The following is a 15,352-nucleotide window of genomic DNA, read 5'->3' as shown; positions in this document are numbered from 1 at the left end:
TTTTTTTCTTTTCTTCTTTTTTAAGATTAATATTTATAGGTACCGGCTGTCTTTTTGTGAAGTCAGTCTTCAGGAATTCCCAGTGTGGGGTCCCAGGCCTCTAACCAGACTTAACCTCCCATTCCAGATGAAAGCCGCTCTGAGAGAGACAGTGTTGTTTGGCTGAGCAGCAGAGCCTTGCCTTCAGACAGCAGGAATGTGGGATGTCTGGAGTGGGGGTCAGGAAGCGAGGAAAGAATGCCAAGTATGTCCATGTTTGTCCAGGGCTGGCTCTCCATTCAGCTCCCAGTGACGTGCCTCGAGGGCCAGCGAGTATAAAGGGAGCTCGACTCCGCAGTCAGAACTCAGATCAGCTCCTCTACTGAAGCTAAACTCTAGCTTTCACCAAGACAGAAAGACAAAAAGACTTTGACCGGAGCAGCAGAGAAACGCTACGAGACGAACGAGACAAGAGATCAACTTGATCAGAAAAGGTTTCTCAAGCTCAAACTCTGAGACTTAAGGAAGACTTTCTCAACGAGATTTAAGGAAAAACTAGAACCTATTTCTACGAGGGAGAAAAGATGTCTGCTGGAATGAAGATGATGATTTTGGTGCCTTTCCTGTGCATCATGTTCTCATACATGGTAAGTCAGAAAACTTTGTCTTTATACTGCTGCTGTTTTCACTCAGGCTTTAGTTTGAGTCTTTAAACATGACATAAGCTCTAACGGTGTTCCCCATGAGCTGGATGTTTAACTATAATGCACCTACTGATGATATTTAACTAAGCGTGTGTGTGTCTTGTGCTCAGGCTGCAGCTCAGGAGTGCAGCAACCAGTGTTCGTGCCCCTCCACTCCCCCTCAGTGCCCCCCAGGAGTGAGCCTGGTGCTGGACGGCTGTGGCTGCTGCAGGGTATGCGCCAAACAGATGGGGGAGCTGTGCACTGAGAAAGACCTTTGTGACCCACACAAAGGCCTCTACTGTGACTTCGGAGCACCCATCAACAGACGCATAGGAGTGTGCACAGGTGAGCCGCTGACAACTGAAACAATGACTTTTTATGACAGGAGTCTACCTTAAACATGCTCAACGTATGAACCGAATTGTGACCTCTGTCCCTGTCGTTTCCCACACAGCTCGAGATGGAGCCACCTGTGTGTTTGGAGGCATGGTGTACAAGAGTGGAGAGACTTTCCAGAGCAGCTGCAAGTACCAGTGTACATGTCTGGACGGAGCCGTGGGCTGTGTCCCTCTTTGCTCCATGGACGTCCGGCTGCCCAGCCCCGACTGCCCCATGCCGAGACGGGTCAAGGTGCCAGGGAAGTGCTGCGAGGAGTGGGAGTGCGATTCTCCCTACAGACACAGCTTCGTAGGCTCTGCTTTGGCTGGTAAGCTCATCTCCTTCTCTGTACCGTGAAGTTGTTTTTAACATGAGACTGTGGTTTCTTTGTTGGTCTTTATACAATGAGTCATAATCAGGATGTTATTCTAATCGGTGTTTACTCCTGTGTTTACAGCCTACAGAGAGGAGGAGACCTATGGCCCAGATCCCTCCCTGATGAGGGAGAACTGCCTGGTTCAGACTACTGAGTGGAGCGCATGCTCTAAGACTTGCGGCCTTGGGATCTCCACCAGAGTCACCAATGATAACCGCGAATGCCGCCTGGAGAAACAGACCCGGTTGTGTATGGTGCGACCATGCGAGTCACAGCTGGAGCAGAGCATTAGGGTGAGTTTCTGTTCAACTGCACTGCTCTCATGACCTCTTCAGGCGCAAAATCAGCATGAATGAACAGCCAAAGAATGCATAATGAAGTTGTTTTCCTCTTCCTTTTCTTCCCACAGAAAGGAAAGAAGTGCATCCGCACTCCCAGACTCTCCAAGCCCATGAAGTTTGAGATCTCTGGCTGCACCACCACCAAGTCCTACAGGCCAAAGTTCTGCGGCGTCTGCCTGGATGGTCGTTGCTGCACCCCCCACAGAACCACCACCCTGCCCATGGAGTTCAAATGCCCCGACGGACAGGTCATGAAGAAGCACATGATGTTCATCAAGTCCTGCGCCTGCCACCACAACTGCCCCGGAGAGAACGACATCTTCGAGTCCATGTATTACAAGAAGATGATGGGAGACATGGCGTGAGCCACTGATGGACGATCGCAGCTTATGACTTGAAAACAAACAGAACTCCATCTCATTTTGCAGCTCAGTATATATGTTTATGTTTTATTTTGTCATTTTCTCATTGTTGAAGTAGTCCAGACACTTGTCTAAGTGTCTATGTGTTTTGTATGGCTGGTGCACATCAGCCACATAGACTCAGACAGAGAGTTGCATGGCAGCTCCAAGAGACTCCTGCACTATAACTTCTATTTTTGACAAACCTACTGTCAGGTTTCTGCCCATTCCCCTTGAAATCCCTTTTGCAGACCCGTCCATTTTACTGTATGCATTTCTATACCTTATCTAAACCATGACCTCCTCTCTAAATGAGGTGTCTAATGACTCCCCCCACCCTCTGAGCCTAGACCAGACCTGCAAACTCTAAGCAGCTGTAGATGGAGCACGCAGACCACAGCGGGCCAGTGTTCCCTGTCCAAACAGGTCTGAATGTGTCCTTGTGTGTGTGTGAGAGTGTGTGCGTGTTTGTGTCTGTTCGCGCAGGCCTGAATGTCGGCCTTGTCTCTGTGTCCATGCTGCTCACAGAGTAGAGGAAAGGTCAGAGTTTCCGCCCAGCATGTGGATGAGAAAGCAAGCAGCCTGCTGAGTTTAGGGTTAGATGTGGAACACAGTGGGCTTTGCCACGGCACTGAGAAAAAAAAAAAAAAAAAGTTGACTATTGCTGATTCAGGTCAGGAAGGAAGAAACCAAGTGTCTATAGGAACAAAGTGTCTATTTTGTATAAAAATAGAAGAAAAGACTGGAAGAATTGTAATTTCATTCCTTTTTTATTGTTGATGTGTAAATTATGTATATATTTGTATATTTTAAGTTAATTTAAAGCCAAATTTGTTCTGTGCTTCGAAATGTATCGATAGTGTATTTTTTGTCAACAGTATTTTTTACTATTTTATTGAGAAGTGTGACAAAAATGTTACATGTTTCACTTTGTAGCTGGAAATAAAATGTTATATTTTTTTATACAAACACAAGTCTTCCAAGTTTTCTGTCTTCAATCTTGACAAAAATGTGGACTGATTTTAATTTGAAATCTAGTGACATTCGAAATCGTTCGGTTCATGCACAATAAGATTAACTTAAACCTCAAACTAAACATATTTAATAAGCACAGGTCTTACATGTTAGCATCTGCAAAACTAGATTATTCGTTCATGTTTTGACATCTTGGACAGTGCAGATGTCAATTAAAGGACCAGTGTGAAGGATTTAGGGGGGTGCATGAGCAGAAATGTTAAATAATATTCACAATTATGTTTTCATCAATATATAATCCCCTGAAAGTAAGAATCACTGTGTTTTTCTTACCTTAGATTGAGCTCTTTATATCCACAGAGGGAGCGGTCATGTTTCTACAGTAGCCCAGACTGGACAAACCAAACACTCTAGAGGGCGCCTTGTGCGTTTTTCATTTATTTTTTGGCCACTGTAGATTGTCCTACATGTGAGGAAAGGGAGGGTTGAGGTGAGAGTTGGTTGCAATATGCAACCTCACCACTAGATGTCACTACATGCTACTCACTGGACCTTTAATTATGAACACAAATCAAACAAGCCTTGGAAAGTCATCTTAGCTCTGCAGCCAGAGAGGGGGAAAAAAAGTCTTTATGATAAAATTTATTAAAAGAAACTGAACTTTTGTGATTTTCTGTGACTGACTGGCAGCAGTGTGTCCTGGACATGAATGTTGGTGGTTTGATTCCCACCACAGGAGTAACATATGAACTCTTCAGTTTTCATATGATGGCTGTTTACATGTTGGTTTGTTCTCCCACTTTCAACTCAGGTTTATGTAACATCACTTACTGTAAGGCCTTCTTCAGTGAACAAAGTTTACTTTATGACTTCATTTACAGCAAAACAACCAGAATAATGTACAGGGGCAGTGGCTGTTTACTGAGCAGCTCTTGCTCCCTACTGATTTGTGAGCTGACCTGAAAGAGGATATTTAAATTTGATAAATTATGCATTGTTGCAGGGCATTCTGGCTGTTGAGATGATGGAAATAGATCAGTCTAGGCTCCAAAGAACAAAAACGTCTCAACGTGACTACAGTGCTCTTTGAAATCTCCCCTGCTGACAGCGCTCACCTTTGAAAACTGAGACAGTCTAATATCGCCATCTGGTGCCCTTTTCATTTGGTTCTCATGAATTTTTTATAATATACTCAGCTTCTTTTGGCATCCATACACATAAATCTTTTGAGGAGGAGACCTTCACAGCCTTAAATGAATCGGTCTAGTTGTAGACAGTTAGCTCTATAGCTATAGTTGTAATAGCAGGTGAAACAGCACCATGAATTGCTGCAGAAAGATCCAAATGTGTAACAAGTAAAAACCTGGCTGTAATATATCCGTCTTCATCCTCATCTTCAAATAGTTGTGACTCTTAGCAGTGTTTAACTTATCATGCAGGGAAAAGCTTCATAAGTTAAACATTTTCTCTTGGTATTCGGGCTTTTTCAGATTCTCTGCATTGGTAGTTCATTTACAGACCTCTCTCACCAGCTTTGTCTGCCTTGTCTACAGAAGAACTTTTAGCATTTTCATTTTCTCCTCTGCCCACATTCTGCTGCGGTCTCTTTTCAATACCACACTGCATGAATCAAATCTGCACTCGCTCTTTCCTCTTGATAGTAGCAGCTAAAAAGAAAATGTAACGGTGATGCCAAAACGAAGAGTTAAAATGTCTCAGAATTGAATGTACTGTATAAACAGATTGTGTGTCAGAGTGATGATTCATGTTCTCCTCGCCCACAAACACAGCCGAGTGCAGACTGCATCTACAGTTACATCTTCACAGTTAGAGTCTAGGCTTGCTATGTGAGTAAAAATACTGTATGTAGATATACTGTATTATACAGTATTGAATGAACCTTCACTGGTAATTCACTTTTCCAGTTTCACTTAGGTGCTATGTGATGAAAGTGATGCAAAAAGCATCAACTGAACCAGATAAACAATCCATGAAGACACCTATACAGCTGTAAATTTGTTAGTATGCCAAGTTTATTGCATTATTTCTCTTATGCAAATATTGATTTCAGAGGCATTTAAAGAATTTACCAAAACAGAGATTCCTAGATAAACTCGATTCAATTTATTGGTTTTCTAACATAAACTGAGTACAATTTAAGATTACAATCCCGCCATTAATCTTAAAATGTTCAATTATTGCCTTGGCTTGACTGTCTCTATAATAAGTAAGCATCTACTGTATGTCTTCTTCTGCTTCCTCTAAAGTAAGCAAGCATCTCAGAAAGAGCTTTGTACATGTATACATGCCGTTACTGTACAACCTCACCTCGTTGGTGTGTGCGTACCTGGATCTGCCTCACATAAATCAATGTTCAGTGTTAAAATAATTAGAAAAGCAGGCGAGATACATTTGCAGAAAGAGAGAGATGATTGTCAGAGAAAACAAGCTGCCGACCCTCACTGACAGAAAGAGTTTTCCTTCAGGAGCCTTGCTGTGTGTTTGAATGCACAGAATTTGTGTCTATGTTTTTAGTACGCATGTCTAGCTGCAATATGCATCTACTGTACGCTAATCTATGTGAAGGACAGAATGTCACAAGGGAGTCTGCAGCAGTGTGGTGCAAGGGGGGGCATCCTCTGGAAAAATAGCAAAAGATAAGATCTTGTCACATATTCATACGCTCTATCTGTGGAAACCAGGCAGCTGGTAAAGCGGAGGAGTACGAGGAGGCAGAGGAGGTTGCGGTGTCAACTTTTTACCAATCTCTCTCTCAGCCTCGTCGCAGCTCATGGAGTTTCTGGGCAACGTTTTCCAGTTCTGACTCGATGGCTGCCAAGCTTTCAATCTCTGGCTCCTGCAGATATAATAAGAAGAGCAAGATAATTAGAATACAAACAATCATATGTATGTGCAAACTTTTCATGCACGGCACAGTATCCCGGTACAATTTGCTTCCGTGCATTGCTGTTTGGGCTGTTAGCGAGGACACATTACAGCCAGAATCACCTCTTTAAGACTCACTGTTACAACAATGTCACCACTAGGTGCCACTAAATCCTTCACACTGGACCTTTAAGGTGATCCCAGTCTGAATAGCTTCTTCTGAACATGCTGACAAGAAGCATCTGCACCATTTTCTATCTTCATGGGATTCCAGCTGCAGGAAGGATTTTGCTTCATTATTTTTAACAACGGAGCACAGAAGCCTCAGTTTTTTTGGCCTTGAGTGATACAAAACCAGAGAGCACAGCACTACAGCCACAGTTAGCTGTGATGAGTAGAAAAAAACATCTCAAAGTCTTTATTTAAAGAAATCATTTAACATCATAGGAAACATTGTCAAGAGCTACATGAGAAGACTGACACCTGTACGCTAAAAATGACACACCTCTGACTTCCGGCTGGCGCTCCCCTCTTCCTCCATCCCCCTCCTCTCCTCAGGTCCCCTTCTAGCGATCATCTGCAGCTCCTTCTCCTCTGGACTCCTCTGCATGGCTCTTTTCTTCTTCTTCTTCTCCTCCTCCTCCTCTTCCTCTGAGACCTCTTTCGAATGATGTGGCACTTCCTGCTGCATCTCCTGTCCGACTGCCTTCCTCTTCAGTGGCAGCGTCTTGCCCCTCCTGGTCCATCGCTTTAGGCTCTCCCTACTGCCTCTCTTCGTCTCCCCTTCATCCTCCCTTTCCTCCTGTTTCTCCTCTTGTTTATGTGAGAAACGTGCAGATCTCTTGTCTTTCTCCTCTTCATCTTCTACATCAAACTTCCTCTCCTTTGATTTGTTTCTGGGCGCAGCTCTCTTTTCACCAGATCCAGCACCTGAGGAGATGGAAATAAAGGTGTTTTTATTCTCTGTCCTGCACTCAAACACCTCTGCTAGACCATCAGCTGAATACCCTCCACCATCAGCAAGATTCCACTCCTTGTAATGAAATATTTCGTGCCATCTGGCAGCTCTGCCCCCCGTACAGCGAGCTGTGCTTTATGGGAATTAACAGCATGACTGGAGCAATCAGATGACTTGGCTGAAGCTCCCTGTTGTAGAGTATGAATGCATATTTCACTGTACTCTGCCATTTTATCCCAGAAAACAATCATTTCTCTGCTAATCTCTTAAAAAGTCTAGATAGAAAAAGCTACATCTCGACTGCAGTCTCGATCTAAGGATGGAGATTATGGCGAATGATTGCAGCTGTAACCATGCACACTAGCTCATTTGAATTCTGGGACATGGAGACATTTAATCATTTCTTTTGGTGTGCTGTCAGTGTGCCAACCATGTTGGACCTGCTCCCTGTGGAGGGGAGGGGGGGATTCATCATGTAGATGGAAGCACTTCCATCAATCACACTCAGTCCTGTGGTGGCAAGCGGTTTCATCTACAAGGCCGGGTTTGTTTTTTTTAAGTCTCCATATGTCAAGACTCTCTGCTCTCTGCCTCTCGGTAACTTCATTCCATATTTTAATTTGATGGATGTCCTTTAGCTCTGAAGCTGAATGTTTACTGCCATCTAACTGAGACTGTAACTAAGATTGCAAACCAACGACAAGCAAATGCAAAGAAATAAAATATATACTTACCTTTCTTATCCTTGGTCATGTTTTCCTCTGAATCTTCCTCTAAATTTGCTCTTTTCTCTTCTTCTTCTTCCTCCCTCTTTTCAGCCTTGCCCTCTCTCCACTCATCCACAGACTCAGAGATATGACTTCCTGGCCTCTCGTCACTTTCCCTCTTCACCTCCCCCTCTTCCTCTATGTCACTGTCCTGTTGTGACTCTTCATCTACCAGGCTCTCGTCCTTTTCTTCCTCTCCATCTCCATTTCCTGTCCTCCTCTTCTGGGACAGGATGGATCTTTCACCGGGGCCTCCTAAAGCCTCCAACATGGATCGATCTGAAAACCGGGAGGAATTTAATTTACTAGAAGACATTGATTTTCCCATGAGGTCAAAAGAAGGTGCTTACGCCAAAGCAGGACAGTTTATTACCATGTCGTGTCATATTAATGTGTTTTTGCTTGATGGAGTGGTTCAGTATGTCAGATTTTATATCACAATCATAAAATTGTGCATCAGGTGATGCTTACATGTGTCCACTTTAGCAATTTCCTCAGAAAACCTCATGAGGATGCATATTTTTCTGCTGTTGCCACTTAAAATTCATCAGAAAGGTCAATATTTTTCATACACTTTAACCTCACATGCTGTTGTCAGTTGTATATTTTAACCCTTTTCATGCCATCTTGGTGTCAGTTTTGCGTTTCTCACAGAGCTCAGAAGCCCTTCAGTCAGAGAGCACGCAGCGCGTCAGGGTTGGTGGATGCACTTTATTTAATGGATTTTTGTCACTACTGTAATCGCTCCTGCATCGCCACTCGCCCACTGTGCGCTTTGCAGGGAGTCTGGCGCTGACTTTAAAACGCCAGGTGTGCTGTCAGGTGGAAGGAGCACGGAAAGCATCGGCAGAGTTTAAATTCACCTCAGTGCATCTCCTCTGTTTGTTGGCTCTGCTTTGCTGACAACATGAAATGAGAAATAATGGAGGCGATGCATCATTTTGACAGCTGGCGCATTATTAAATGTTGATCAGATTTTCCTCAAAATGGAGCCGACTGGAACGTGGTTGAACTGTGGGGAGAAATGAACAGCACAACAATGCAGAACTCACCCGCGACATCACCCGCAGTCTGAGGAGCTTGTGTCGTTGGGTCGGCTGTAGCAGCGTCTCTCTGCAGCTCATCTCTCTCTTGACCACCTAAAATTAAAGTTATTCAAGATTTCTTTCCACACCATCTTTCTTAGAATTGTCAGCACCCAGGAAAAGACATAAGCATCATGTGATCTGTGGCTCACCTTGAACAGCAATCTCCTGAAGCTCCTTCAGAAAGTTATGATGGCGAAGGATAGAAACAAGCCTGTCATCTGCGTAACACACAAACACATCAAAATGCATGGGAACAAGACACCTCAAGAGAGACAGAAAAGAGGAGACAAAAGGCATTGATGGGATCCTGCAGGAGGCAGAACACAGGTATATGTCTTTCCCCTTCACTTTTTCACAGGGTTCAGCAATTTGTTTCAGTGGTTTCTCTGACTTAATTGCCCTGAAATTTACTGCTTTCAAAGCAAGAGCACAATTAATCATTTGGCCCAGAGAGACTGCCCCCGGTGAAATACAGCAGAAGTGAGCGCCGGACGTTCTGCTGACCCACAAACCCACTGCATGCTCTACGCAGCAAGCACAAAGACGACAGCTGCTGTACAGTACCACTGTAACATCAGCCTGTCATCTTTCTCTTTCTTGCCTTCTCCCTCTCTCTCTCTCCCCCCTTTTCTCCCCCTCTCCATCCCTCTGGTGGTGTACAGTTCCCCCTCTCACAGCAGCCACTCAGTAACAAACGCTGGGTGAGTAATGCTCTGATTGATTTCTCCCAACAAGGGCACCATCAAGGTAAAACACTGGCTCTGTAACTGAATACTCTTCACTGAGTGCTAGTGACCCCGCTCACACATCAGGATTTTTACCCAGCAGCCACTGCATCAATCCATTAACCTTATGATGTGGGCACCGTGCTCCAGATAAAAAAAGGAGAACAGGTATTGGTTCTCTTAGAAAGGCCATGTTACTCCAGTGGATGATGGTGATGATAACAATGATGAATGATGCAGAATCCATGTTACGTAAAAAAGTGATTATTTTATTGAATCTTTATATGCTTTGCTGAGTCTTTACAACACACATGGATGCCTGGGAGGAGATGTGAAAAAACAAACATCATATCCGATTATGTCCTCAGATTAACAAAGGCTTAGAGAGCATAATTAAAGCCTGTTTTTATCCTGACTCACTGTATTTCAGGAGTTTATTTAAGATGCAAGCACACAAAGGAAAATAAATCAAAGAGGATGACATCATCTAAAACGGCGCATTTAACCTTTTTTTAACCTAAGAACTCAAGGTGGTCATATCAATAAATTATCAGTGTTATGATGAGAGGAAATATGCTCTTTTCTTCTTTTTATATTTTGCTGCTTTAAGGGAGTCATTTGACCAAAAATGGCCCAAAAAACCCTCAACATCGCGATTTTCTTTCCCCCTAGGGCTCGCCCCACGTCAGAAGAGAACAAGCTAAAATTAAAGCTTAATGGAAAAACAGTGATGAGGTTTATGGAGCAAATATCTTTCTCTTACAAAGTGCTGAAATGGTAACAAAGGTGGCAAAATAAGGCTTCTTATTTCATCATTTCACAAATTTATGCTGCAAATGGTTTTATGCATTACATGATATTTCACATTTCAGGTTCTGTATGCAACAATCAAGCCTGTTAAGACAGACGCTGTACTGAGGAACAGCTATTATAAACTATCTTAGGTTGTAAATGCTCTGGTTTGAGGCTTTGGGCCATGCTATATACTTGTTCCTATAAAAATAATAAATAAAATATTCTTTTACATGAGGGCATTAAGTCATACCCATAATCTTGCTAACAAGATCTTAAAATTAAAGTATTTGGACAAACACTGAGAATTATTACCCAGGTGTTCTCCTCTGGGTGGGGCTTACCTGTCTTCAGTGTGACCAAACACTCCTGAGTGACAGGCATGGGGTGGGGCCTTGATAGCGCATCTGCCAACACCTCCACAATGCATTTCATCACCTGCAGGCACAGAGAGGGCACAAAGTTACTCAAAAACAGCCTCATATGTAGCTGCAGCCAATAAACATCGAAGTCTGTAATTGTTTCGCCTTTGGGGGATCAGTGAAATTTCTGTAGAAATTTAGACTCTTATGATAAAAAAAGGTCTCCTCTTGGTGAGGGCTATATGGGAATACATCTACACAGCTTTATAGATTAAAATTCGCCTGCTTCTCTTTGAATGCAGCTCTGTTGCCAACTCACCCACTAATTCAAAGACGTGAAACTCTCAGATGAGAGATCACAATCATTTCAGCTCCCATTGTGCATTCAATGTCGAGCCAATTCCACATGCCAGATGATTTTTCACTCGTTCTTTCCCTCCTGGCTGCCAGATCTTTGAACGTTACTCGGTCCCATTTCACAGCTCCCATCCCTCTTTCACACATTGTGCCCATCTCCCCTTCGTATTCTCATCTCTCCAAACCCCATTCGAGAGCAGCCTCTCTCTCCCTCCACCAAGATGTGAAATGGATCCAGCAGCACCAAATCATGGAGGTCAAGGCTCTCAGTGGCTCTCAGAATGATATCTATTGATTTGAACAAGGTCATACTGAGATTGTCCCCAGTGGAGAAGGTACTGAAGTGAGTTAAATCGCTTGGATTAAGTATTTCTAATCACTGCTGGCCTTTTGAGCTTGGCAGGAGTAGACGCACTGTCACTGGGATTTATTTCTCAGCGCATACAGCATAACGTGCCAAATTCCTTGCATACAACAGTGGCGGGTCACTGTCATCCTGCTGCTGTTTCTACAACTACAATAACACTCACTGTGATGTGCAAATGCTGCTTTACCTTTACGTCTTCATTCTCCAGCTGACTTGGAGTCAGCGGCAATGACAGAACTGCAAGACAAGGAAGAAAACAAGAGAGAAATGTGACTCTCAGCAGCATTAAAACACAGCGCTTGCGTTGGTAACAGGGGACCAAACGTGCCAAAGGTGCAGGTGAATTCACTCCGTCTCTCGCCGCAGTTAGAGATGTGTGAGTCGCTGTCCTTGGTGCTGGACCCGGCAGTCACATCTCTTAATGCAGCTGTCTCTCAGACCGAACCATCACATGATCACTTTAATGAGCTTCAGCCTTTTCTTACCGCAGTTGGACAGTAATGTCAAAACGAACAGTCTTGTCCCGATCATTTTTTTTTTCTTTTGGAGACGGGGCGCGTTGAGCTCTCCAGGAATAGAAAAAATAGCGAAGCTTTTATCAGAGGGTTTGCTTTCACCTCTTCGCTGGATCACGGACGCATTCTGACCAAAACTTAGCCGCCTTTCGGTATTTCTGGAGAGCTAAGCCTCCTGCAGCATCGGTACCCCTGCAGCCTCCGTCCTCTCCACCAGCATCTCGCCGCAACCGCGCCGGCTTTTATAGGACGATGTGGAGGCAGGAAGTGACATCATCCTGGGACTAATTGTACCTGACCGTGCCTCCTGGTTGTCAGGGCGTGCACAGGTTTGGAGGACCTCACAGGGCTGCTGGCGGGAGGAAGAAGCAATGCTTTATCTGTATCCGTGGAAAATACTTTAATCTGATCAAGCAGGTATTTCAATTAGAAACCAGGGGCCCAGATTTCCCCGTCTTTGTCTCCTTTATGTTGTGTTCCCATCCAGAACAAAGCTCCATCATCGGGCAGTATTTGCTCATCATGTCTCTTGACTACCTGGATGTGTTGCTAGGCGACAGTTTATTTAAAATGGCTGTTACTGTGCATACTTTGTGAACAGGTGGCCCTTTTTCACATTGTCTAACCCCAGACAATGCAGCGTTTACCTTTAATACCACCGACACAATTGGCCTCACATGATATACAATACACGTGAATGGCTGTATGACTATAGGTATATACAGACTATGGATGTCCATTAAGAAATCTTTTATAAATACATTACAGGACTGTTTTGGAGGTGGTTATTGGTGGAGTCCTAATCATATTAGCTGATTGTTAATATCATTTTAGTTGTACAGAGCAGAGTATGGTGCAAAACATAACACATGATTTAATGTAGGATGTGCTGTTTCATGAATTTTCTATGTACATTTGGGTATTTCAACAACTACTGGATGCATTGCTATGAAATTTTCATTAATTTATATTCATGGGCCCAAAGGAGGAAACATACTCTCCTTGGTGATCCACTGATTTTTCCTCTTATACCAACAGCAGGTCAGAGTTTTCATTTTTTCTATGAAACATCTCGACATATACTTTGATTGGCACGCACATTCATGGCTACCAGATGACGAGTCGCTCAGAATTTGTTAGCATTTAGCTCAAAGAACATAGTACCAATATGACTGTAGACTGAATCAAACTGGTGGCCATGTTGCAGATGATGTATAATGCTGGAAGACATATGATGTCATTTATTTCTTTGAAGGGGTGGACCGTAGGAGGGACGAGAATTAAACTAAAAACATGCAGCTGATGCTGGATGACAAGTCAGGGACAGACATGTTTAAGCATTCATTACTGGGATGAAGTGAGGAAGATGGACTGGGCACATAAGTGGTGTCAGGTGTCTGATTGTGACTTGTCAATATTATTTGATTCTTTTGACTGTTTGGTCAAACAGAAATATGTAGATGTTTGCATCTGAAATGCTGTTTTCTGTATAACTGGACTCCAGAGGCGGACTCCATCCTGTTAGACTATAAATAAATGTACTGAGTATCTGTAACCAACCATTACCAGATCATTCTGCATTATTTATCATTACAGTCTGTATTAGTTAAGCACACATACATTACAATCCTAAAATTGTAGCTTTTTCCTTATGGGCACTGAGACTCACATGGAGCCGAGGCATCATTTTCTCTTTTGTTACTGACACATTCACATAAAAATCGACACACAAAGAGGTTTCGGAGAAGCAGGTTGGACTGTTTGCTGTTTGAAATTTCCTACTGCACCATCCACTGAGATCCCAAAGATCTCATTACGCTTTCAGAGAGACAATAAAGGCCAATTTACGTCACCCATATTTGTCCCGCACAAAGCAGGCACAGCTTTGTTTAAACATGAAGAGGGCTTTTCTTTGAATGCAAAAATAAGGTCATTATGAAATCCAACAGCTATAAGGGCTGATTGAAATTCAGCTCACTGCAACATCCAAGAGAAATGGTAGAAGGTGTGGGGGTAGGGAAATATATATTTTAAATCCTAAAGTGTTTTGTTAACAGCAGTGAAGCACAAACAAATTTTTTTTAAAAATCCTCTTTTTTTAATGCTCAAGGTCTGTATCCTTGAAAATGTTGCTCTAAGTAAACACATTAAAATGGACCACTCCCATTTAATGCCCAAAAGGCAGGGTCTTTCATTATGTGCTGGAAGACATGTTTATCTTGAAACAAGTTCTATGAAACCATCCCGTTCTGCTCTTTACAACTCAACCATGCTGAGCACATCCTGCACAGCTTAGCAAGTAACCCGAGCTGCGTTTAATATAGCGTCCACCTGCTCTTGTAATCGCACTAATTAAGCAGAGTCAATACATACTGTATGCTCTTATGCCATATACCATCTCATTTGTGTGCAGATAAACAATAATGACTCCTCTGCTCGGCAGTAGCATGTGGTGGGTTTCCATGCCTCTATGCTCAGTGCACAATACTGCAGGTACTGGAGGACAGAGAAGTTAAAGTGGGCCTGAGGATGTGAGGAACAGACGTGTGACTAAACTGCCTCTGGTCTGAAAAGTCACAGTGGGTGCTATGGATGACAAACTGTTTTCCATCTTTAAATTATTCCAGTCAGCTGATCAGGGCCCCTCTACAGTGGCAGGGTGTCTCTGCGTGACTGCACACGCACACTGCATGTTGCTGGAAATGAGGCTCGAAGCCCGGGCGACCTCCCAGGTAAATGAATTTTAATGTGGTGATTGATGTAATCTGTGATTGTGGCTGCAGAAGTCCAACCTTTGTCACGTAAGAGTTGCGTGTCAGTGCAACAAAAGTGAACATTGTCAGAAATAGTTTAATGAAACACGGATTTAACAGTCGATTTAGTTTATTGTCTCTTGTATGAATGTATAAACGTCACATTAACAGGTCAGAGGTTGTTATTTCAGTCTTCGCTGGTTCTAAAACCTGTAGTTCGATTATAGCAGCACTTGGCGAGACTTTTCTTTAAAAATACAAATGTGGCAGAAACATAGACGGTCGTCCGGTCCCCACTGCTAGTGTGAGGTCGGAGCAGTTCAATCGTCTTGGTGCAGGGATGGTGAATTAAAACTTTAAAGCAAAGCAGAAGACTTTCTGCAAAGAGCAGCAAGTGTCTCATACAGACAAGGCTGCTCATCACCGCCAAGTGCATAAAAATGAAGTATTTAGGTTGCAGGATTCACTGTCACATTACCTCTGGGGTTCCAGATCTTAAAACCGCAGTGTTTTCCTCTATGCTGCTACTTGGGGCCACAGACATGCAAAGAGTGGCTCACAACCTCTCCTCTGCAGGTGATCCACTGTGTCGCCTCCTCAACAGTAACCACTGTAGCGGTGACATGCTTATAAAACAGTCCAGCAA

General features: G+C 43.4%; 2 protein-coding genes across 2 annotated transcripts; one reads left to right on the top strand and one right to left on the bottom strand.

The window, feature by feature from the left end:
• Positions 1–346: 346 nt before the first annotated feature.
• LOC139347312 (CCN family member 2-like) lies at positions 347–3,127 on the top strand. Its single transcript, XM_070986791.1, has 5 exons — positions 347–626; positions 794–1,010; positions 1,120–1,371; positions 1,501–1,712; positions 1,829–3,127. Exons 1-5 carry the CDS (start codon positions 564–566, stop codon positions 2,123–2,125), a joined length of 1,041 nt encoding a protein of 346 aa, XP_070842892.1. The 5' UTR covers positions 347–563; the 3' UTR covers positions 2,126–3,127.
• Positions 3,128–5,147: 2,020 nt separating this feature from the next.
• chga (chromogranin A) lies at positions 5,148–12,209 on the bottom strand. The gene is made up of 8 exons (XM_070986790.1): positions 11,924–12,209; positions 11,626–11,675; positions 10,697–10,790; positions 8,985–9,053; positions 8,800–8,886; positions 7,715–8,026; positions 6,528–6,952; positions 5,148–5,993 (listed from the first exon to the last, which is right to left on the bottom strand). Exons 1-8 carry the CDS (start codon positions 11,967–11,969, stop codon positions 5,910–5,912), a joined length of 1,167 nt encoding a protein of 388 aa, XP_070842891.1. The 5' UTR covers positions 11,970–12,209; the 3' UTR covers positions 5,148–5,909.
• Between the last annotated feature and the right edge of the window lie 3,143 nt (positions 12,210–15,352).

This window comes from Chaetodon trifascialis, chromosome 19 (genome assembly GCF_039877785.1).
Source record: "Chaetodon trifascialis isolate fChaTrf1 chromosome 19, fChaTrf1.hap1, whole genome shotgun sequence".
In the NCBI taxonomy this organism is placed as follows: domain Eukaryota; kingdom Metazoa; phylum Chordata; class Actinopteri; order Chaetodontiformes; family Chaetodontidae; genus Chaetodon; species Chaetodon trifascialis.
Note: the sequence above shows the minus strand (reverse complement) of the source record. Positions and strands in the feature narration are given on the sequence as shown.